This window comes from Carcharodon carcharias, chromosome 1 (assembly GCF_017639515.1).
Source record: "Carcharodon carcharias isolate sCarCar2 chromosome 1, sCarCar2.pri, whole genome shotgun sequence".
In the NCBI taxonomy this organism is placed as follows: domain Eukaryota; kingdom Metazoa; phylum Chordata; class Chondrichthyes; order Lamniformes; family Lamnidae; genus Carcharodon; species Carcharodon carcharias.
The window spans coordinates 264611953-264637205 of record NC_054467.1 but is presented as its reverse complement, the minus strand read 5'-3'; the positions used below and the strand labels follow the sequence as shown (position 1 = coordinate 264637205).

The window sequence follows — 25253 nt, the reverse complement described above, 5'->3', positions numbered from 1 at the left end:
GAGGTGACCAGGTGAGTAGATGAGGGAGGTCAAATGGGCGGATAAGTGGCAGATGGAATTTAACCCTGAAAAGTGTGAGGTGATACACTTTGGAAGGGGTAATGTGACAAGGAAGTATTCAATGAACGGCATGACACAAGGAAGTTCTGAGGAACAAAGGGACCTTGGCGTGTGTGTCCATAGATCTCTGAAGGCGGAGGGGCATGTTAGTGGGGTGGTGAAAAAGGCATATGGGACACTTGCCTTTATCAATCGAGGCATAGATTACAAAAGTAGGGAGGTCATGTTGGAGTTGTATAGAACCTTGGTGAGGCCACAGCTGGAGTACTGTGTACAGTTCTGGTCGCCACATTATAGGAAGGATGTGATTGCACTGGAGGGGGTGCAGAGGAGATTCACCAGGATGTTGCCTGGGATGAAACATTTAAGTTATGAAGAGAGGTTGGATAGACTTGGGTTGTTTTTGTTGGAGCAGAGAAGACTGAGGGGCGACCTGATCGAGGTGTACAAGATTATGAGGGGCATGGACAGGGTGGATAGGGAGCAGCTGTTCCCCTTGGTTGAAAAGTCAGTCACAAGGGGACATAAATTCAAGGTAAGGGGCAGGAAGTTTAGGGGGGATGTGAGGAAAAACATTTTTACCCAGAGGGTGGTGACAGTCTGGAATGTGCTGCCTGGGAGGGTGGTGGAGGCGGGTTGCCTCACATCCTTTAAAAAGTACCTGGATGAGCACTTGGCACATCATAACATTCAAGGCTATGGGCCAAGTGCTGGTAAATGGGATTAGGTAGGTAGGTCACGTGTTTCTCATGTGTTGGTACAGATTCGATGGGCCAAAGGGCCTCTTCTGCACTGTGTGATTCTGTGATTCTGCCAGACCTGCTGAGTTTTTCCAGCATTTTTTGTTTTTGTTTCAGATTTCCAGCATCCACAGTATTTTGCCTTTATTTTACTGAAAATTGGACAGGTTGGATGATACCCATCTTTTGTAACTGGCACAGTTAGTAAACTTGTCTGCTTGAGGGGCAAGTAACATTCATGCCACACAAGTGTCAGGCAATGACCATCTCCAATAAGCGAGAACCTAACCATCGCCCCTTGACTCTCAATGGCATTACTATCACTGAATCCCCCACCAATATCCTGGGGGTCACCATTGACCAGAAACTGAACTGGACCAGCCATATAAATACTGTGGCTACAAGAGCGGGTCAGAGGCTAGGAATCGAGTAACTCACCTCCTGACCCCCCAAAACCTGTGCGCGATCCACAAGGCACAAGTGCTTAATTGGCACCACATTCACAGTTGTTCCCTCCCTCCACCACCAATGCACAGTAGCAGCAGTGTGTGTACCATCTACAAGATGCACTGCAGGAATTCACCAAGGCTTCTTAGACAGCATGTTCCAAACCCACCAACACTACCATCTAGAAAGATAAGGGCAGCAGATAGAAGGGAACACCACCACCTGGAAGTTCACCTCCAAGTCACTCACCATCCTGACTTGGAAATATATCGCCGTTCCTTCACTGTCACTGGGTCAAAATCCTGGCACTCCCTCCCTAACAGCACTGTGGGTGTACCTACACCACATGGACTGCAGCGGTTCAAGAAAGCAGCTCACCACCACCTTCTCAAGGGCAACTAGGGATGGGCAATAAATGCTGGGCCCAGCCAGTGAATGAATTTAAAAAAAAAAAATCCACCTTCTCCTTTAAGGCACAAAGCACAGGTCTAGTCTTAAAGAATTGCAGTGACGCCTGCGAATCCACATATATTTTTACTTGCAAGCCTTTTAACTTCCCTAATTCATCACAAAATACACGGCCCTATTTCCTTAACAGCTCAGGAACTCCCCCTGTTCTCAAGTGAAATATTTTTTGTAACCAGTCTCGGCTCAGAAGACCAGGTCTTTCTCCCATCACTATGATCGCTGGAAGCTGAGCAGCCTGTCGTCTGGAGGATACAGGCACTGTGGCGATGCCCTTTATATGTATGGATTCTCCAGCGTATGTCTTCAGTTGAGTGGTTGCCTGCCCCAGATTCAGTGGCTGGTTACCTTCACTCAGGTATTTAAACGTCTGCTCTCCTACCACTGTGGTTGAGACTCCCTTATCTACCTCCAGTATTAGAGGCTTTCCATTCACTGGGATTGTGACAGTGATAGGTTTGGTTTTTACAGCAGTGACATTGCACAGGGAATGGATGTCAGTATCGGCAGCGTCAGGTTCTGTTGTATTGTTCAATTCAATCATATCGGGTTTGCTGCTTTAAGGGCTGTTTCGACTTTGCCCTGCATCGCTTTATTGCGTGACCTATCTTATGGCGGTAATGGCATTCTGCCTCCTTGAACCTGCAGGTGTCCGGTGTGTGGTCACCCTCACATCTATGACAGATTAACCTCGCAGCCGCTGCTGAAATGTTGCTGCTAGGCCTTTTCCTGTTTCTAACAGCAGACATTGCCTCTCGCTTCACTGCTGTGTCTCTGGTTCTTACGTCATGCCTGACGGTAGGTTCCTGCCTCACATGGAAGAATGGCGTGTTGTAACGCCTGCGAGGCTCTGGCAGCACTTTCTGTGGCTAGCGCTATTCCCATGGCACACTTCAAATCGATGTCTGCTTCTGCGAGTAAACAGCGCTGAACGGTGGGAGGCAGTGACTTGGTGATATTGTCGCTGGAACAGTCATCCAGAGCCCCAGGGTAATGCCCCGGGGACCCAGGTTTAAATCCTGTCACGGCAGATGGTGGAATTTGAATTCAATAGAAATCTGGAACTAAGAGTCTAATGACCCATCCGTTTCACTAATGTCTAGTTCACTAATTCCCTTCCTTTAGGGAAGGAAATCTGCTGTCCTTACCTGGTCTGGCCTACATGTGACTCCAGACCCACAGCAATGTGGCTGACTCTTAAATGACCTCTCAACAAGGGCAATTAGGGATGGGAAATAAATACTGGCCTAGCCAGAGATGCCCACGTCCCATGAATGGAAAAAAAATCAGGTCCTGCAGCATATCATTGAGAGCGTCTCTGAAGTCGCAGTGTGCTGTCAACTTCTTCAACATTGCTGTATAAGTTGCAGTGGACTCTCCCAAGGCCCTAACTCTGGAATTAAACTAAAACCTCTGCATTATTATGAATGGCTTCGGCTGGTAATGCATTTTCGGAGGTCCACTGATTCGTTAAAGGACTTTGAATTGGGCGTGTTTGGGGCCATCTGGCTGTGGATCAGTTTGTATGTCTAACTCCCACATACACTCAAAAGGATCACTTTCTGCTCTTCCTCTGTGGTAATTTAATTTCCTGCAAAATAAAAACCCAGGCACTCTACGTACTGGCTGCAGTCCGCCTTTGTCGCGTTATAAGAGTCTATTCAGCTGAGGAGTGGCATGTATTCTTTTCTCTTGTGAGCATTCTTTTCTCTTTTCTGAAGATTTGATGTGCTCATGTTAGCAAGGTGAGGTGCAGCGTAGGAGCAGCAGTAGGAAAGGCGATACCTTCAGTCACTACAGAGAGAGAGGGAGAAGGGAACAGGATGTTGTAAAGACTCCCCCCTCCTAGAATCAGAGGCTCATACAGCACAGAAAGAGGCCAGGGAGCCCTTCCAGTAAGACCATAAGATGCAGGAGCAGAAGTAGGCCCCAGGGTAATGTCCCAGGGACCCAGGTTTAAATCCTGTCACGGCAGATGGTGAAATTTGAATTCAATAAAAATCTGGAATTTAGAATCTAATGACCCATCTGGTTCACTAATGTCTAGTTCACTAATTCCCTTCCTTTAGGGAAGGAAATCTGCTGTCCTTACCTGGTCTGGCCTACATGTGATTCCAGACCCACAGCAATGTGGTTGACTCTTAAATGAGTCCCATCGAGTCTGCTCCACCATTCAATGAAGTCATGTCTGATTTGATAATCCTCAACTCCACTTTCCTGCCTTTTCCCCATAACCCTTGATTCCCTCATTGATTAAAAATCTGTCTATCTCAGCCTTGAATATACTTAATGACGCAGCCTCTACAGCCCTCTGCAGTAAAGAATTCCACAGGTTCACTACCCTCTGAGAGAAGAAATTCCTCCTCACCTCTGTCTTAAATGACCCCTTACTCTGAGATTTTGCCCTCTCTCTCCCACAAGGTGAAACAACCTCTCAGCATCTACCCTGTCAAGCTCTCTAACAATCTTACGTTTCAATAAGGTCACCTCTCGTTCTTCTAAACTTCAATGAGTACAGGCCCAACCTACTCAACCTCTCCTCATAAGAAAATCCCTCCATACCCGGGATCAACCAAGTGAACCTTCTCTGGACTGCCTCCAATGCCAGTATATCTTTCCTTAGATAAGGGGACCAAAACTGTTCACAGTATTCTAGGTGTGGTCTAACTCGTGTCTTGTATAATTTCAGCAAGACTTCCTTATTTCTATACTCCATTCCCTTTGAAATAAAGGTCAACATCCCATTTGCATTCCCTTTTACCTGTTGAACTTGTCTGTTAGCTTTTTGGGATTCATGCACAAGGACTCCCAAATCCCTCTGTGCTGCAGCTTTCTGCAGTCTTTCTCCATTTAAATAATATTCAGCTCCTCTATTCTTCCTGCCAAAGTGCATAACATCACATTTTCCCATATTATATTCCAACTGCCAAGTTTCTGCCCACTCACTTAACCTGTCTATATCCCTCTGTAGACTCCTTGTGTCATCCTCACCACTTGCCTTCTCACCTGCTTTTGTGTCATCTGCAAACTTGACAATAGTACATTCACTTCCCTCATCCAAGTCATTTGTATATATTGTAAATAATTGGGGCCCCAGCACTGATCCCTCTGGCACTCCACTAGTTACAGGTTGCCATCCCGAAAATGCCCCTCTTAACCCAACTCTCTGTCTTCTATTAGTTAGCCAATCCTCTATCCATGCTAATATACTACTCCCACCACCGTGGGCTCTTATCTTATTAAGTAGCATTATGTGCAATACCTTATCAAAAAATATATTACATCTACTGGTTCCCCTTTATCTGTCCTGCTTGTTACTTCCTCAAAGAATTCTAATTCATTTGTTAGGCTTGATTTCCCCTTCATGAAGCCATGCTGACTCTGCTTGATTACACTATGTATTTCTAAATGCTCTGCTATAACATCATTTATAATAGACTCCAACATTTTCCCAATGACAAATGTTTTGAAGAGCAATCCAGTCAGTCCCCATCCCCGAACCCAGTAACTTTCCCTCTTTTAAATATTTCTCCGTTTCCCTAAAGGGAAATCATGGCATTTCGGAACCTCGCTGACATGAGCCTTTTTTCCCCCTGTGCCCAGGTATCGGGAGATATATTGCTCAGGACCTTGCCCAGAGAAATGCCCGTGTGATCCTGGCCTGTCGTAGTTTGGAACGAGGAGGGAGAGCGGAGAGAGAGATCCGGCGCAGGACAGGGAATAATAATGTTCACCTCCGCATCCTGGACACCAGCTCCATGGAGTCTGTGCGGAAGTTCGTCGAGCAGATTAAGAAGGAGGAGAAACGACTGGATATCCTTGTAAATAACGCAGCCGGCTCAGGTAATGTGAAGTCATTAATGTGGAAGAGTTTAGAGTAATGTGAAAGCTGAGACAAAGCAAATGGATGAAAGCAGGAAAGAGTCTGGGACTCTGCTCCCCAGGAATGATTGATTTTTGACAGGTTTCTGGTTCATTAGCATTTTGAAGTGTCTGTGATTCAACATTTGGAACTCAAAGATATTAGATCACAATGATTTTATACAAATATATTTAATTGAAGTAAAGCAATTTGCTTGCTTTTTGCACCAAGAGAAGTGAGTGTAACACATCATCTCTGCATATAAGCAGGGGTCTTAGTTAACTGAGTTCAAAATAATTAATGATTAAATAGGTTTAATAATCATAGTTTTCGTAGGTTTATGCTTGTTGTTGGGTTGTTACAGTTCTGTAGGTCTGAAGAAGTCTTTGTGTTCATATATGGTTCAACTGTAAATCTTTATTAACTCTTAGAACTATTTATAAATGTCCAGTTAAGCGTACAAGTAGGAGCAGCCTCCATGCTTGCTGGTACACACGGCTCTGTCCAGCACCATACTGACCCTGGGTGTTGGTCATGTGCTCTCTCACATCACTGGGCGGGCAGTACTGTACTCAGTCCTGCATTAACCCTATATGTGCCAGATCCTTATACCATAATTCCAACAATCATTTATGAAACTAGAAGTAAAGGATGGAACATTTTCAATGCGGAATAAAACGAATGAGTTAACAGTGCAAATAGAGATAAATAGGTATGGTTTGCTGGTGATTATTGAGACATGGTTACAGGGAGAACAGGTTTGGGAATTGAATATCCAAGAGTACTTAGTGTTTCGGAAGGATAGGCAGGAAGGGAAAGGAGGTGGTGTAGCTTTGTTAGTAAAGGAAGAGATCAGTGCTATAATGAGGAATGATATAGGCACTGGAGAGCAAGGTATAGAGTCAGTCTGGGTAGAAATAAGAAATAGCAAGGGAAAGAAATTCCTGGTGGGAGTAATCTATAGGTCCCCAAACAGTAGTTCAGCAGTAGGGCACAGTATAAACCAGGAAATACTGGGAGCATGTAAGAAAGGCACGGCAATAATCATGGGTGATTTTAATATGCATATAGACTGGACTAATCAAACTGGCAAGGGTAGCCTTGAGGGAGAGTTCATAGAATGTATTAGAGATTGTTTCTTGGAGCAATATGTTGTGGAACCAACCAGGGAGCAGGCTATTCTGGATTTGGTTTTGTGCAATGAGTTGGGATTAATTAATGATCTCATAGTAACTGATCCTCTAGGGAAGAGTGATCATAGCATGATAGAATTTCAAGTTCAGTTTGAGAGTGAGTCCCACACTAATGTTCTGGAGTTAAACAAAGGGAACTACATAGGTATGAGGGCAGATTTGGCCCTGGTAGACTGGGCAGGAAGACTACAAGGTAGGATAGTTGATGAACAGTGGCAGATATTTAAGGAGATATTCAATTCCTCCCAAGTAAAATATATCCCAAAGAGGAACAAAGATGGTGTGAGGGGAAAAAGCATCCATGGCTAAGCAAGGAAGTTAAAGATAACTTAAAGGCAAAAACTAAGGCATACCAAATTGCAAAGGTCAGTGGCAGGCTGGAAGACTGGGAAACTCTTAAAGATCAACAGAGGGTTACTAAAAAAAATAATAACAAGAGCAAAGGTAAATTATGAAAGAAAACTAGCACAAAATGTAAAAACTGATAGCAAAAGCTTCTCCAAGTATATAAAAGGAAAGAGAGTAGCTAAAGTGAATGTTGGTCCCTTGGAGGATGAGACTGGGGAGTTAATAGAGGTGAATGCAGAAATGGCAGAGACGCTTAATCAATATTTTGCCTCAATTTTCATGGTGGAGGATACTAGTACCACCCCAATAGTAACAGGCAGAGCAGAGGGTATAGAGAAGGAAGAGCTTGGAACAATCACCATCACTAGAGAAAAAGTACTGAGCAAACTATTGGGATTAAAGGGTGACAAGTCCCCAGGACCTGATGGCTACATCCCAGGGTCTTAAAGGAAGTGGCAGTGGAGATTGTGGATGCATTGGTAATAATATTCCAAACTTCCCTGGATTCTGGAAAAATTCCAGTGGATTGGAAAAATGCTAATATATATCACCCTTATTCAAAAAGGGGGCGGGGTTGAGGCAGAAAGTAGGAAACCATAGACCAGTTAGTTTAACGTCTGTTGTCAGGAACTTGTTGGAATCCATTATTAAGGAGGTAGTAATGGGACATTTGGAAAGTCAAATTGCAATCCATTAGAGTCAGCATGGTTTTATGAAGAGTAAATCGTGTTTGACTAATTTGCTAGAGTTCTTTGAAGATGTGACAAGCAAACTGGATAATGGGGATCCTGTAGATGTAGTACATCTGGACTTCCAGAAGGCCTTTGATAAGGTGCCGCACAAAAGATTAATACACAAGATAAGATCACACGGAGTTAGGGGTAATATATTAGCTTGGATAGAGGATTGGCTAACCAACAGAAAGCAGAGAGTCAGGATAAATGGGTCTTTTTCTGGATAGCAAGCTGTAACTAATGGGGTGCCACAGGGTTCGGTCCTTGTGCCCCAACTATTCACAATCCGTATTGATGACTTGGATTCAGGGATAGAAAGTACTATAGCTAAATTCGCAGATGACACTAAAATAGGTGGTAAAATAAACTGTAATGAAGAAATAAGAAATTTACAAATTGATATGGTTAGGTGAATTAGCCAAAGTTTGGCAGGTGGAGTTTGACGTGGATAAGAGTGAAGTTATCCACTTTGGTCAGAAGAATAAAAAGGCAACTTATTATTTAAATGGAGAGAAACTTCAGAATGCTTCAGTGCAGAGAGATCTGGGTGTCCTCATGCATGAAGCACTGAAAGCTAGTATGCAGATACAGTAGGCAATTAGGAAGGCAAATGGAATTTTGGCATTTATTGCTAAAGGAATAGAGTATGAAAATAGGGAAGTGTTGTTGCAACTGTACAAGGCATTGGTGAGATCCCACCTGGTGTACTGTGCACAGTTTTGGCCCCCTTACTTGAGGAAGGATATAATTGCATTGGAGGCGGTTCAGAGGAGGTTCACTAGATTGATTCCAGAGATCCGGGGCTTGTCTTGTGAGGAGAGATTGAGCAGTTTAGGCCTATACTAGCTAGAGTTTAGAAGGATGAGAGGAGATCTAATTGAGGTACATAAGATGCTAAAGGGGATAGACAAAGTAGACGTGGAGCGGATGTTTCCCCTTGTGGGGCAATCTAGAATGAGAGGCCACAGTTTTAGGCTAAGGGATGGTAGATTTAAATCAGAGATGAGTAGGAATTACTTTTCTCGAAGGGTCATGAATCTTTGGACTTCACTACCTCAGAGTGCAGTGGATGCCGGGAAGCTGAATAAATTTAAGAAGGAGATAGGCAGGTTTTTAATTACTAACAGGTTGAAAGGTTATGGGGAGAGGGTGGGAAATTGGAGTTGAGGCCGAAATGAGATCAGCCATGATCGTATTGAATGGCGGAGCAGGCTCGAGGGGCTGAATTGCCGACTCCTGCTCCAGCCTGTTATGTCCTTCTGTTCTAAATGGAGTAACGTATCGAACATCATAACCTGTATTTCTTTCAGCCTCCAACAGGGGGACCACTGCACTACACATTAATGAGAACAATTGGTTAAAATGAAATATCATGGGAGCATTGAATCAATGTTTAAAGATTTTTAGCACTCAATCTATCTCAATAACAAAGCAGATAAACAGGTTTGGAAAGTATTCCACTGAGAATCTCTACAAGATTCTCTCTGAATTGCACTACCTGAAAAAGATTCCATATTCACTTTCAATAGGGAATGGGATAAGTATTAAAACTGAGAAATGTATTGAACTACGGGGATAGAGCAGGGGTAAGGAACCAATTGGGCAGCTCCTTCAAAGAGCAAGCACAGGTAGGGTGGGCTGAATGGCCTCCTTCCCTTCGCTGCTGTAAGATTCTATCAATAACTCAATCATGGTTCAATCCTGAGGGAGGGCCAAGATGAGGCTGAGTGGTTGGTCCCTACTGAGTTCTCAATGGGGACCCTTCCACCTGAGGTGTTTGTGTCCATCTAATTTGACTTACTGCACATGGGCCTGGATTTTTTACAGCTTCTCCACTGGGCAGGTTTTCACCTTCCTACCCACCCTCGACCTAGTCCCAAAAATACCGGCGGGGTGGCTAAGGTCATCTGTCCACCTGCAGGCCTAGGTATTTTTGATCCTTTCTGTATAATCCTGAAGCACTTCTCATGTACCTCATGAACCCTTTTCTCCAGATAGAACATAAGGAACAGGAGTGGACCATTCGGCCCCTCGAGCCTGCTTCCATCATTCAAAAAGATCATGGCTGATCTTCTTGTGTTTTGATTTCCACATTCCCATCTAACCCTGATAACCTTTGATTCCCTTGCCTGACAAGAACTTAACTACTTCTGCCTTAAGAATATTCAGTGACCCCGCCCCCACCACCTTCTGAGGCAGAGTTCCAAAGTCGCACAACCCTCAGAGAAAAACTCTCCTCATCTCTGTCCTAAAAGGGCGACCCCTAATTTTAAACACTGCCCCCTAGTTCTGGACTCACCCACAAGAGGAAACATCCTTTCCACGTCCACCTTGTCAAGGCCGTTCAGGATCTTGTATAACTTCAAGCAAATCACCCCTCACTCTTCTAAACTCCAGTGGAAACAAGCCCAGTCTGTCCAACCTTTCCTCATAAGACAACCCACTCATTCCAGGTATCAATCTAGTAAACCTCCTCTGAACCGCCTCCAATGCATTTACATCCTTCCTTAAATAAGGAGACCAAAACTGCCCACAGTATTCGAGGTGCGGTCTCACCAATGCCCTGTCTAACTGAAGGATAACACCCTTACTTTTATGTTCAACACCTCTCATAATAAAGGATAGCATTCCATTAGCCTTCTTAATTACTTGCTGTACCTGAAAACTAACTTTTTGTGGCTTTTTGTGAGCACCTAGGTCCCTCTGCACCTCAGAATTATGCAGCCATTCTCCATTTAAGTAATACTCTGCTTTTTTGTTCTTCCTGCCAAAGTGAACAACTTCACATTTTCCCACATTAAACTCCATTTGCCAGATCATTGCCCACTCACTCAATCTATCTCTATCCATCTGCAACCTCCTCATGTCCTCTTCACAACATACTTTCCTACCTATCTTTGTGTCATCTCCAAATTTAGCAACATGCCTTCAATCCCCTCATCTAAGCCATTGTTGTAAATCGTAAAAAGTTGAGGCCCCAGTACAGACCCCTGTGGGACTCCACTCGTCATATCCTGCCAATCAGGAAAAGACCCATTTATGCATCAATAACAGAAAATGCTAGAAAAACTCAGCAGGCCTAGCAGCATCTGTGGAGAGAGAAACAAAGGTTAATGTTTCAAGTCCGGATGACCCTTCTTCAAAATGTTAACTCTGTCTTTCTCTCCACAGATGCTGCTAGACCTGCTGAGTTTCTCCAGCATTTTCTATTTTTGTTTCAGATTTCCAGCATCTGCAGTATTTTGCTTTTACCTATTTATGCATACTCTCTGCTTTCTGCCAGCCAGCCAGCCAATTTTCTATCCAGGCTAATATGTTACCCTCTACACCATGTGCTATTATTTTCCGTAATAATTTTTGATGTGGCACCTTATCAAATGCCTTCTGGAAATCCAAGTACAGCACATCTACAGGCCCCCCTTTATCCATTATACATGTTTCTCCTGCAACAAAACTCCAATAAATTGGCTAAACATGATTTTCCTTTCACAAAACCATGCTGACTCTTCCCGATTGCCTTGAGCTCTTCTAAGTGCCCAGCTACAACCTCCTTAATGATCGATTCTAATAACTTCCCGACGACAGATGCCAAGCTAACTGGCCCATAGTTTCCTGTTTTCTGCCTCCCTCCCTTCCTGAACTGAGGGGTTATATTTGCTACTTTCCAATGCTCACATGTCTGTCCTTGGCTTGCTGCATTGTTCCAGTGAAGCCCAACGCAAACTGGAGGAACAACACCTCATCTTCCGACTAGGCACTTTACAGCCTTCCGGACTGAATATTGAATTCAACAACTTTAGGTCGTGAGCTCCCTCCCCCATCCCCACCCCCTTTCTGTTTCCCCCTTCCTTTTCTTTTTTTTCCCAATAAATTATATAGATTTTCCTTTTCCCACCTATTTCCATTATATAAAAAAAACATTTTTTTTTTTACATCTTTTATGCTCTCCCCACCCCCACTAGAGCTATACCTTGAGTGCCCTACCATCCATTCTTAATTAGCACATTCGTTTAGATAATATCACCAACTTTAACTTTAACACCTATGTGTTCTTTTGTACTATTGTTGTTGACATCTTTTGATGATCTGCTTCTATCACTGCTTGTTTGTCCCTACAACCACACCACCCCCCCTCCACCTCTCTGTCTCTCTATCTCTCCGCCCCCCACACACACACCTTAAACCAGCTTATATTTCAACTCTTTCTTGGACTCGAACTCAAGTTCTGTCCAAGGGTCATGAGGACTCGAAACGTCAACTCTTTTCTTCTCCGCCGATGCTGCCAGACCTGCTGAGTTTTTCCAGGTAATTCTGTTTTTGTTTTTCTACAGAAGCAACGTATTTGTTCATTTCTTCTGCCATTTCCTTATTATCTACTATTAACTCCCCACTGTCACTCTCTAGAGGACCAACACTCACTTTACTTACTCTTTTCCTTTTTAAATACCTGTAGAAACTTTTGCTATCCGTTTTTACATTTCTAGCTAGCTTCGTCTCATACCCTAAATTCTTTCTCCTGATTAATCTTTTAGTCATTCTCTGCCGCTCTTTATATTCTATCCGATCACCTGTCCTGCCGCTTATCTATGCGGAGTTGTATGCTTATCCAAGCTCTAGGCCTGTTGTGAGCCTTCAGCACTCTGAAATGGTTTTGGGAGTGGTACTGTGGATTCCATGCTTCTGCTGAGCCCTGGTATTGTTCCTGCTTCTGCGTTGCTGCTTGTTGCTTTGGGCCTGTGCTCATTGCTGTCCGCTCTACGGGTCTGTGTCTCAGCTTGTATCTGCTGGTCCCGTGAAGTTCAGTACCATTGCCGGAATACTGTCAGGGCCCCATTGCCTTTGCAGTATCCAGTGCCTTCAGCCATTTCTTGGTATCACGTGGAATGAATCGAATTGGCTGAAAACTGGCACCTGTGATGCTGGGGACCTCCAGATGAGGATAGGCTGGGCAATGATGCTTGTGTCAGTGTTGTACTGGAATAGCTGGTGAAGCGGCTCATTCCAGTTCATTGACGTTCAGCACCGCATCTGAGATGTGATCAAAGGGCCGACATCCCTTGTCAGGTCCACTCAGCACTTCAGCACCATGGGCTGAATATTATTGCTTGCACCCTGGGGCGGGTTTTGGAGGTCAGACGTGGAGGTACAAAGGAGGAGTGTGATAGGAGGAGTGCGATCTTAGGGTGGTTTTGGTGGGGGGGGGTTGCAGATGTGCCCCAGGTGCACACAGGGCAACCTCCCAAAGTAGATACTCCCCCTTCGTTCCCCCCTTTTTCACCATCTTTGATGAATAAAGAGGCCTTTCCACTGGCGCCCAGCGTATCATGGCAGTGGAGGCAGGTTGAGGTTCCTAACTGGCCATTAATTGGTCACTTAAGGGCCTCAGTTGTAGAGTAAAGGGTTAACCTCAGAAGCATACAAGATGCTGATGTAATAATAATGTTAGATCACACGACTGCGAGGTAAGAGAGATTGAGAAGGAGTAAAAGCTCCAACCTCGTGTCGAGGTCCAAACGTGTAAATACGTGTTGTGAATAAAGAGTAATGGTTTTGAGAAATGACAGAGTTGAACAGCATACTTTGGGAGAGTGCACAATTGCCAAAACCTCCATCTAGACCCGTACCACACAACAAAACATGGTGGCAGTGTCCCTGGGAGGAGTTGGTGGCGTAGTGGTGATGTTGCTGCACTAGCAATCCAGAGGCTCAGGCTAATTCTCTGGGAAAATGGGTTTCAATCAAACCATGAATTTAAATTCAGTTAATAAATCTGGAATTAAAAAGCTAATCTGGTTAATATGACCATGAAACCATTGTCAATTGTCACAAAAACCCATCTGGTTCACTAATGCCCTTAAGGGAAAGAAATCTACCATCTTTACCTGGTCTGGCCTAAGTGTTACTCCAGACTCACAGCAATGGGGTTGACTCTTAAATGCCCTCTGTAGCGGTTTTTGATACAACTGAGTGGCTTGCTAGGCCACTTCAAAGTCTACAAAAAGGAATGAAACCAAATGGACCGCCTGGCATTGACCTAGGCACTGGAAGCGACAATGGCAAATCCAGCTCTGTCGACCCTGCAAAGTCCTCCTTACTAACATCTGGGGGCTTGTGCCAAAATTGGGAGAGCTGTCTCACAGACTAGTCAAGCAACAGCCTAACATAGTCATCTTCATGGAATCATACCTTACAGATAATGTCCCAAACACCTCAGCTGATGAATCAGTGCTCCTCCATGTTGAACACCACTTGGAGGAAGCACTGAGGATGGCAAGGGCACAGAATGTACTCTGGGTGGGGGACTTCAATGTTCATCACCAAGAGTGACTCAGTAGCACCAGTAACCGAGCTGGCTGAGACCTACAGGACACAACTGCTAGACTGGGTCTGCAGCAGGTGGTGAAGGAACCAACAAAAGGGAAAAACATAATTGATCTCATCCTCACCAATCTGCCTGCCACAGATGCATCTGTCCATGACAGTATCAGTAAGCATGATCACCACACAGTCCTTGTGGAGACCAAGACCCATCTTCACATTGAGGATATCCTCCATCGTGTTGTGTGGCACCGCCACCGTGCTAAATTGGATAGATTTCAAACAGATCTAGCAACTCCAAACTGGGTATCCATGAGGTGCTGTGGGCCATCAGCAGCAGCAGAATTGCATTCAACCACAATCTGTAACCTCATGGTCTAGCATATCCACCACTCTACCATTACCACCAAGCCAGTGGATCAACCCTGGTTCAATGAAGAGTGCAGGAGGACATGCCAGGAGCAGCACCAGGCACACCTAAAAATGAGGTGTCAACCTGGTGAAATCATAACACAGGACTATTTGTGTGCCAAACAACATAAGCAGCAAGTGATAGACAGGGCTAAGCGATCCCACAACCAACGGAGCAGATCTAAGTTCCACAACCTTGTCACATCCAGCTGTGAATGATGTTGGACAATTAAACAACTCAATGGAGGAGGAGACTCCACAAATATCCCCATCCTCAATGATGGAGGAGCCCAGCACATCAGTGCAAAAGATAAGGCTGAAGCATTTACAACACCTTCAGCCAGAAGTGCTGAGTAGATGATCCATCTCGGCTTCCTCTGGAGGTCCCCAGCATCACAGATGCCAATATTCAGCCAATTCAATTCATTCCAAGTCTTGTCAAGAAATGGCTGAAGGCACTGGGAGTTGCAAAAGCATTGGGCCCTGACAATATTCTTGCAATAATATTGAAGGCTTGTGCCCCAGAACTTGCCGCATCTCGAGCCAAGCTGTTCCAGTACAGCTACAATACTGGCATCTACCCGACTATGTAGAAAATTGCCCAGGTATGTCCTGCACACAAAAAGCTGGACAAATCCAACCCGCCAATGATCGGTCCATCAGTCTACTCTCCATCATCAGTAAAGCGATAGAAGGGGTCATCAACAGTGCTGTCAAGTGGCACTTGTATAGCAAAAACCTGCTCACAGATGCCCAGTTTGGGTTCTGCCAGGGCCATGCAGCTCCAGACCTCATTACAGCTTTGGTTCAAACATGGACAAAAGAGTTGAACTCCCGAGGTGAGGTGAGAGTAACTGCCCTTTACATCAAGGCAGCATTTGACTGAGTGTGACATCAAGGAGCCCTAGCAAAACTGGAGTCAATGGGAATCAGGGGGAAAACTCTCCACTGGTTGGAGTCATACCCAGCACAAAGGAAGATGGTTGTGGTTGTTGGAGGTCAGTCATCTCAGCTCCAGGACATCACTGCAGGAGTTCCTCAGGGTAGTGTCCTCGGCCCAACCATCTTCAGCTGCTTCATCAATGACCTTCCTTCCATCATAGGGTCAGAAGTGGGGATGTTTGCTGATGATTGCACAATGTTCAGCACCATTCACGACTCCTCAGATACTGAAGCAGTCCATGTCCAAATGCAGCAAGACCTGGACAGCATTCAGGCTTGGGCTGAAAAGTGGCAAGTAACATTCACGCCACACAAGTGTCAGGCAATGACCATCTCCAACAAGAGAGAATCTAACTGTCACCACTTGACATTCAATGTCATTACCATCACTGAATCCCCCACTATCAACGTCCTAGGGGTTACCATTGACCAGAAACTGAACTGGACTAGCCATATAAATACTATGGCTACAAGAACAGGTCAGAGGCTAGGGATTGTGTGGTGAGTAACTCACTCCCTTTTTGTTTTTATTCATTCAAGGCATGTGGGTGTCACTGGCTAGCCCAGCATTTATTGCCCATCCCTAGTTGCCCTTGAGAAGGTGCTGGTGAGCTGCCTTCTTGAACCGCTGCAGTCCATGTGGTGTAGGTACACCCACAGTGCTGTTAGGAAGGGAGTTCCAGCATTTTGACCCAGCGACAGTGAAGGAACATCGATAGATTTCCAAGTCAGGATGGTGAGTGACTTGGAGGGGAACATCCAGGTGGTGGTGTTCCCATCTATCTGCTGCCCTTGTCCTTCTAGATGGGTTTGGAAAGTACTGTCTAAGCGCATCTTGTAGGTGGTACACACTGCTGCTACTGTGCATCGGTGGTGATGTGAGTGAGTGTTTGTGGATTCTTTTTGTTTTTTGTTCATTCACGGGATGTGGGCTTCGCCGGCTGGGCCAGCATTTATTGCCCAACCCTGGCTGCCCTTGAGAAGGTGGTGTCAATGAAGCGGGGCTGCTTTGTCCTGGATGGTGTAAAGCTTCCTGAGTGTTGTGGGAGCTGCACTCATCCAGGCAAGTGGGGAGTATTCCATCACACTCCTGACTTGTGCCTTGTAGACAGTGAACAGGCTTTGTGGAGTCAGGAGGTGAGTTACTCATTGCAGGGTTCCTAGCCTCTGACCTGCTCTTGTAGCCACAGTATTTATATGGCTAGTCCAGTTCAGTTTCTGGCCAATGGTAACCCCCAGGATATTGATAGTGGGGAATTCAGTGATGGTAATGCCATTGAATGTCAAGGGGTGATGGTTAGATTCTCTCTTGTCATTATCTTGCTGCATTTGGACATGGACTGCTTCAGTATCTGAGGAGTCGTGAATGGTGCTGAACATTGTGCAATCATCAGCGAACACCCCACTTCTGACCTTATGATGGAAGGAAGGTCATTGATGAAGCAGCTGAAGATGGTTGGGCCGAGGACACTACCCTGAGGAACTCCTGCAGTGATGTCCTGGAGCTGAGATGACTGACCTCCAACAACCACAACCATCTTCCTTTGTGCTGGGTATGACTCCAACCAGTGGAGAGTTTTCCCCCCACATTCCCATTGACTCCAGTTTTGCTAGGGCTCCTTGATGTCACACTCGGTCAAATGCTGCCTTGATGTCAAGGGCTGTCACTCTCACCTTACCTCGGGAGTTCGGGTCTTTTGCCCATGTTTGAACCAAGTCTGTAATGAGGTCAGGAGCTGAGTGACCCTGGCAGAACTCAAACTGGGTGTAAGTGAGCAGGTTATTGCTAAGCAAGTGCCACTTGATAGCACCGTTGATGACCCCTTCCATTACTTTACTGATGATTGAGAGTAGGCTTATGGGGTGGTAATTGGCCGGGTTGGATTTGTCCTGCTTTTTGTGTCCAGGACATACCTGGGCAATTTTCCACATAGCCGGGTAGATGCCAGTGTTGTAGCTGTACTGGAACAGCTTGGCTAGGGGCACAGCAAGTTCTGGAGCACAAGTCTTTAGGACCATTGTCGGAATATGTCAGGGCCCATAGCCTTTGCAATATCCAGTACCTTCAGCCGTTTCTTGATGTCACATGGAGTGAATTGAATTGGCTGAAGACTGGCACCTGTGATGATTAGGACCTCTGGAGGAGGCCAGGCTCACTCCCACTTTGTTCCTGGAGCGATCCTGCACTTTCAGTCTCAACGCTACCCTGCTCTCAATCGGCTCCTAGTCTCAAAACAGCACTGAAAACGGTCTGCTCTGTGCTTACAGAAACTGATTCAAAGGGATTTTATGATGGGTAATTGTTCTGGATTTGGATTAATTGCAGTTGACTTTCTTCTCTCTCAGGTTTAAAGGAGACAATCACTTCCGAGGGTTTGGGACTGAGCATTGCCACTAACCACCTGGGCCCATTCCTCCTGACCAACCTGCTGCTCGGTGAGTACTACACTCGTCATTGTTGCTAATACAGATTAACAAGGCCAGAAAAATCAAACAAGCACTGAGCTTGCTTCTGCATTAAAAGCAGTTCAGAGAAGGTTCACTCAACTGATACCTGGATTGGGGGGATATCTTAGGACGGGTTGGACAGGTTGGGCCTGTATCCATTAGAGTTTAGAAGATTGAGGTGATCTTATTGAAACATGTAAGATCCTGAGGGGACTTGACAGGGTGGATGCTCAGAGGATGTTTCCTCTTGTGGGAGAGACTAGATCTAGGGGACATAGTTTCAAAATAAGGTGTCTCCCATTTAAGACGGAGATGAGGAGAAATTTTTTTCCCTCAGAGGGTTGTGATCCTGTGGAATTCTCTTCCCCGGAGAGTGGTGGAGGCTGGGTCATTGAATATTTCTAAGGCTAAGGTAGATAGATTCTTGACTAACAATGGAGTCAAAGGTTATTGGGCGTAGGCGGTAATGTGGAGTTCAGGCCACTATCAGATCAGTCATGATCTTGTTGGATAGCAGAGCAGGCTCGAGTGGCTGAATGGCCTATTGCTGATCTTAAGTTGTATGTATATTTGTTCTAGAGAGATAGAATTAGAATGCACAGAAGCTATCATCAACTTGTGTAGAACCTTAGCTAAATGTCACATAGAGCAATGTGCACAGTTCATTCACTTCAGGTGTCATGAGGCTATGTCACTTTATTTTGGGAAATATGATTTTTTAACTTTCCACTGACTGGAAATTTTGCAATTTGAACTGAGACAGAGCAAACTGCTGAAAAATGCGAGGCCCCATTCCAAGGTGAAGGTGAGAAACCAACAAATCACCCTCAGGGTGGGGTGGAGAGAGAGACATTTCCTTGTGTGTGTGTGTGTGTGTGTGTGTGTGTGTGTGTGTGTGTGTGTGTGTGTGTGTGTGTGTTGCCCAAATGACTGCATTAGGACCAAATGCTTGAAGTCTCATTTTTATTATTTTTCTCAGGTTTAGTAGTTAATAAATTTGCTCTTTCGTTGACCCAAGAAAACCTTCTTTGATTGGTTCTTTATAGCTCACAGATTAAATAGTTAAATATATTCTGATTTGAAAAAGGCACATCTCATGGGAAAGAAACTTAAACCTTTGTTGTGATCGACGGAGGAGGTTGAATAGAGGGGAGCCAGTTCAACTCTTCTCATCTGGTCTATACAAAATTGGGGGCTCGTCTGGGATTGTTCCCGCAGGCTGATGAAAGAATTGGAATGGGGAAAGTAAATTGATCGTTTAAAAGCAGTTCAAAAACTGCTAAAGGCTTTCTTGGGTCTGTAATACTTAAAGCACTAAAATGTCCACATTCGACGTTGATGATTTCGTTGAACAGGATAAGATAATTGGCAAGAAATTAAGGGCACCATCCTTGGAAGAATTAAAAGGTGTAGTTAGGCACTTAGGGGTGGAGCTCCACCTGAAAAATTGAAAAAGAGCAATTTTAAATTGGGTGGCGAAACATCTAGAGGTGGAAATTGTGGGCACTGAAACAGATAAATTAGCAACAGAGAAATTAAGATCGCAGCAGCAGAAATTAGAACTGGAATTTGAGGAAAGAGAAAAAGGGAGAGAAAGGCTGGAGAGGGAAGAAAAGAGAGAGAGAGAGAGAGAGAGGCAGGAATGTAAGGAGGAGAGAGAGTTCTAGGAAAGGGAAAGAGAAAAGGAAAGGGAGCTTATATTAAAGCAACTCGAGCTGAGAAGGGAGGTCCCCACACTGCCCATTGAAACCACCCCAAGCTCAGACTTGGGGGCTGAGGTATTCAAATTTTCCCATTTAATCCCTAAGTTTGATGAAGAAGAGGTGGACGCCTCCTTTATGTCCTTTGTGAGGTTAGCACAGCAGTTGAACGGGCCAGCCGATATTGGTCCCTGCTGCCGCAGAGCAAACTGACAGGAAAACCTCACGAGGTTTGCCCCCCTCCTGCCTATTGAAAGTGCAGCAGGCTCTGAGGCAGAAAAGGGCTATTTGAAGTGTACCAGTTAGTGCCAGGGGCGTACAGTCAGAGATTCTGAACCCTCAGGGATCGCCCTGACCAGACATTGCTTTTTATTCGTTTATGGGATGTTGGCTTCGCTGGCTAGGCCAGCATTTATTCCCACCCCTAGTTGCCCTTGAATTTGGAAGAAAATACCTGGAATTTGAAAGGTTTAAGCAGCCCACTTTTGATGAGTGAAATAATTCCCCTCCAGGGGTTCAAAAACTTCATTCCCTACCTGATAAGAACTCACATAGAGGGAACAGAGTGAGGCCAGGCAGGCAGTAACACTGGCTGCTGACTATGAGCTGGTCCTCAAACTCTCATCTCAAATGAGATCCTTCTTGAATCACCCCCCCAGCCAACTGAGAAGGATAGCAGGTGGGAGATTGATAGGAACCTGAGTACCCACGGGAGAGAATGGACAGCTGGAAACACAGGCGGCCGGGGTTGGGGTTTTTTGGGGGGGGGGTGGGGGGGGGGGGGCGCGCTCCTCAGGCTAGAAAGGATGGTGCTGAGAAGAGGACTGAGGCCAAGAGGCCTGTGTGTTTTAACTGCCACGAGGCAGGACATCCTCATGCTGATTGCTGGAGGTTGTGGGAGAAACCCATTGGGGCACACAAACCCACACGCAGAAAATGGGTGTCAGACAGAGAGCATAGCAGTCCCGGGCTCCAGCTCCGACTGTGGCTGCAAATCCCTGTAGACACGTTACTGTGAGTGCAGATGAGTTTAAAATTATCCCTGAGGGTTACAAGGATTTTGTTTCAGAAGGAAGAGCGGCCACATTTCCCCAGTGCGAGGCGAGTGAGCCGATCGTGATTCTGAGGGATCCGGGGGCCAGCCAAACTCTTCTGCTGGGAAAAGGCATAGCCTTTCCACCAGAGAGTGCAGTAAGTGCCAAGGGGTTGGTAAAAGGGATTGAGGGAGGAAACATGGTTCCAGGTCCACCTGGAGTGCAACCTCGTGCCAAGACCGGTGACCATGGGAGCTGCCCTCAATATGCCTGTGGACGGGTTCGACCTATTCCTCTGCAATGACCCGGCAGGATCAAAGGTAATAGCAGCTCCAGTGGTCTCAAAGAAACCGACCGAGGCCAGGGAGACAGAACAGCTGCAGGAGAAAACGCCTGGCCTTTTCCCTGACTATGTGGTAACCCGGTCTATGGCCAGACGAACTCCGTCAGAGGAGGCTGAAGTGGTACTGCAGACAGACGACCCTGCTGTCTGGTTATCTGAGACCTTTCTTGAGGAGTCTAGAGGACTCTAAGGAGGTAATAAAGAGGTCTTGGCTGTAGCTCAGACGTGGTAATGTGTAATGAGACAGGATTAGTTGGCAGATATGGCTCTCAGGGGAATGGCCTATGGAGAGCGATTTAAAAAGTTTACTCTTGGCAGTAAAGCAAAGGCGTTCCCTGAATGCTACTACATTAAAAATGAGTTGCTGATGAGGAAATAGAGACCCACTCACAGACCTGCAGACAAGCAGTGGACAGTAATCCACCCTGCATGATGCCCTGCATGCTGGCCTCTGGGAGAACCGTTCAGCAAAGTGCTCGTGGACTGTGTGGGGCCCTTACCCAGAACAAAAAGGGGCTATCGGTATATGCTTACCATCATGGATGTGGCTAACCACTCCCCATGGGCCATTCCCCTGAGAACCAAAACAAAACTAGCTGGAAAAACTCAGCAGGTGTGGCAGCATCTGCGGAGAGGAACAGTTAACGTTTCGAATCCGTATGACTCTTCAACACAACTAAGGAGAAATGGAAATGAGGTGAAATATGAGCTGTTTAAGCGGGGTTGGGACAGGTGGAGCTGGAGAGAGGGCCAGTGATAGGTGCAGACAAAGGAGAGATTTCTTTTCCCACCTATTTCTATTATTATTTTTAAAATTTATTTCCATCCATTGTTTTGTCTCCACCTTTTAGCCCATTTCGATCCCTTCCCCACACCCCACCCCCACTAGGGGTATCTGTACCTTGCTCGTCCTGCTTTCTACCCTTAATGTCTCCATCAGCACATTCCTTAGATAAGATCACCACCGTCAACACCCCTTTGTCCTTCTGTTTGTGACGTCTTTGGCAATCTCTCCTTTGCCTCCACCTATCACTGGCCCTCTACCCAGCTCTACCTGTCCCACCTCCTCTTAAACAGCTCATATTTCACCACATCTCCATTTCTCTTTAGTTCTGATGAAGAGTCACTCGGACTCGAAACGTTAACTCTGTCTTCCTCTCCATAGACACTGTCAGACCTGCTGACTTTTTCCAGCCAATTTTGTTTTTGTTTCAGATTTCCAGCATCTGCAGTATTTTGCTTTTATCCCCTGAGAACCATACCTGCCAAATAATCCTGTCTCATTACACAATACCAGATCTGGATGGTTCCAGAATGTCTTGTTCTAATAAACTCTCCCGATTATGCCCAATGAACTTGTCCTCACGGCCACCCTTTGCCAGTTTGATTTTTCCAATCTATATGAAGAGTAAAATCGCCCGTAATTAGTGAGGTGTGGCTTTTTTTCCCCACAAGTTCCCATTATTTCTTAATTTATGCTTTTATGCTTTGTCCTATGGGCCAGGATTTTCTGGTTGTCGGGCAGGTTCAGCAGGGACTTGTCCTTTTCGCCTACCTGCCAATCGAGCGGGTGGACGAGCAGCGAAAAATTTCAACCGATTAGTTCATTAAGGGCCTTAATTGGCCGTTGTATTGTGGGCGAGTGCACACGCCAGCGAAACAAAATATCGGGTGAGTGCGCGATGATGTTGGGATGTGTTTTCCTGACGCCATTGCCGGAGATTAAACACACCGAGGCTTCACAGAAACCCCGTTTATTACTTGTGCACAAGGGAGAACAATACAGTGAGAGTTATTGTACCGTCTCAAAGCAGAATACACGAACACTTGCTTAAAAGCATTTTACAACCAATCAGTAAATTTTGCACATCTCAACCCACTTATTTGCATATGTTAACTGACCAATCCATGTTTTAGTTCATTTCCATTCCTACACAACAGGTGCAGTGCCTGCACACTTGGTTATCACAACTTTGATTACATTCGGCCCGAGAGAGAGACACATGGAATGTCTCAGGGCTCATCCTACAACAGTGGTCAGACAAGATGGTATTGTTCTTCAAGGTTGCAGTATTGTTCTCTTAGGCCTAAGCATTTAATTCAATTTCTCCATTAACCCTTTCAGTACTAAGTGGGTTCCCTATTTGCCTAGGCCACCACACCATCACACATAATTTTACGCTTGTTCAGCTCAGGCACATGCCCGCCGATGAATGTAATATTCTGCCCATGGTGTAGCTACTATTAGGGGGGCTACTTCCAACCGTGACTTCATTCCTTTGCCATCCCTTATCTCCACTTAAGCTGATTCTACATTTTTGTCTCCCAAGCCAAGATCATTTCTCACTACTGCACCGAGCTCATCCTTTATTAACGGAGCTACCTCATCTGCTTTTCCTTTATTCCTACCCTAGAAGGCTGCGAATCTTCACTTGATGTGTCTATTCAAAACTAAGATCGATGATATCAGAACTGAGAGGTTGTACCTTTCACTGCAAGGCTGAACAGACTCAAGATCTTTAGACATCTTTAGATTAATGAAAGGGTTTGATAGGACAAAAATCAAGAAAGTATTTCGACTTGTGGGGAAACCAAAACTTGGGGACCTAAATATAAGTTAGTCATTAATAAATACAATAAAAGAATTCAGGAAAAACCTCTTTAGCCAGCAAGTGGAGAGTATGTGGAACTTGCTACCACATGCAGTCAAATAGCAGAGGTATTTTCCAGGGGACGCTAAATAAGTACATGATGGAGAAAGGAAAACACAGGTATGTTGATGGGCAAGATTTCAATAGTGGAAGGAGGTTCATGCAGAGCATAAACTCTAGTGTAAGATGGGACAAATGGCCTGTTTCTGGGCTGTATGGTCTAGGTAATTCTGAGCAGTTCTGTCACAATCTTGTTTCTAATTTTCAGACCTGATGAAATGTTCTCAGAGCGCCCGGATTGTGAATGTCTCTTCGATGAATCACAAAAAGGGGAAGATCGACATTAGGCATTTTAAAGGAGAGAATCTCCCAAGATTCCAGGTTGCTGCAATGTACAACAACACCAAACTAATGAACATGCTGTTTACCAGGGAGCTTTGCAATCGGCTTCATCACACAGGTAGGAAGAGTGTTCAGATAGTTAGGGCTGGAGTGGGTGTGAGGTCTATCAGTAAGGGTCAGTGTTGACATATAGTAGCCATCACTGAGATGTGGTTGAGGGAGGGGCTGGATTGGCAGCTCAACATTCCGGGATATAGAATCTTCAGGTGAGACAGGGGAGGGGGTAAAAGAGGAGGAGGAATTGCATTATTAGTTAAGGAGTCAGTTACTGCAGTAAGGAGAGATGAGATCTTGGAGGGGGCATCAAATGAAGCTTTGTGGGTAGAGCTTAGGAATAAAAAAGGGGCAACCACATTATTAGGTGTTTATTATTGACCCCCAGATAGTCAGCAGGAAATTGAGGTGCAAATATGTGCATAATTTGCGGAGGTGTGTAAAAACAATAACAACAGGGTAGTTATATTAGGTGATTTCAACTTTCCCAACATTAATTGTGATCGACATAGTGTTAAGGGCTTGGATGGAGGGGATTTCTTGAAATGTGTACAGGAGAACTTTTTAGATCAATATGTAGAGGGTCCAACAAGGGACAGTGCAGTGCTGGACCTAATTCTGGGGAATGAAGCCGGACAGGTGGCTGAGGTGGTGGTGGGGGAGCATTTTAGTGACAGCGACCACAACACGGTACAGTTTAAGTTTGTTAAGGACAAAGAAATACACAAGTTGCAAAAAAATGTTTTGGATTGGGGGAGAGTGGATTTTAGTAAAATAGGGCAGCATCTGGCCAAGGTAGACTGGGAACAGCAACTTGTGGGGAAATCTACAGAAGAGCAGTGAGGGGTGCTCAAAAAGGAAATGGGGAGAGTACAGGCTCAACATCTTCCTTCTAGGGTGATAGGAAGGAGTAACAATCCCAGAGAACCATGGATGACCAGAGATATTCAGGTTACGATGAGAAGGAAAATAGAGGCTTTTAGCAGGTACAAGGGAAGCAAATCGATAGAGGCATTAGTGGAGTACAGACAGTGCAGGGTGGAGCTTAACAAAGCAATTAGGAGAGGAAAGAGGGGATATTAGAAAGCTCTGGCTGGTAAAATTAGGGAAAATCCCAAGATATTCTATAAGTATATCAATGGAAAGAGGATAACCAGGGAA

The 25253-nt window shown here is 45.2% G+C and overlaps 1 protein-coding gene across 1 annotated transcript in view; it reads left to right on the top strand.

The window, feature by feature from the left end:
• Window positions 1-25253, top strand: part of zgc:64106 (uncharacterized protein LOC393348 homolog) — a 90384-nt gene that overhangs the window by 5427 nt on the left and 59704 nt on the right. The window contains exons 2-4 of the mRNA XM_041184011.1: window positions 5316-5555; window positions 17867-17956; window positions 23965-24156. Coding sequence (XP_041039945.1) covers window positions 5316-5555; window positions 17867-17956; window positions 23965-24156 — 522 coding nt within the window. The remainder of the gene's footprint in view (window positions 1-5315; window positions 5556-17866; window positions 17957-23964; window positions 24157-25253) is intronic.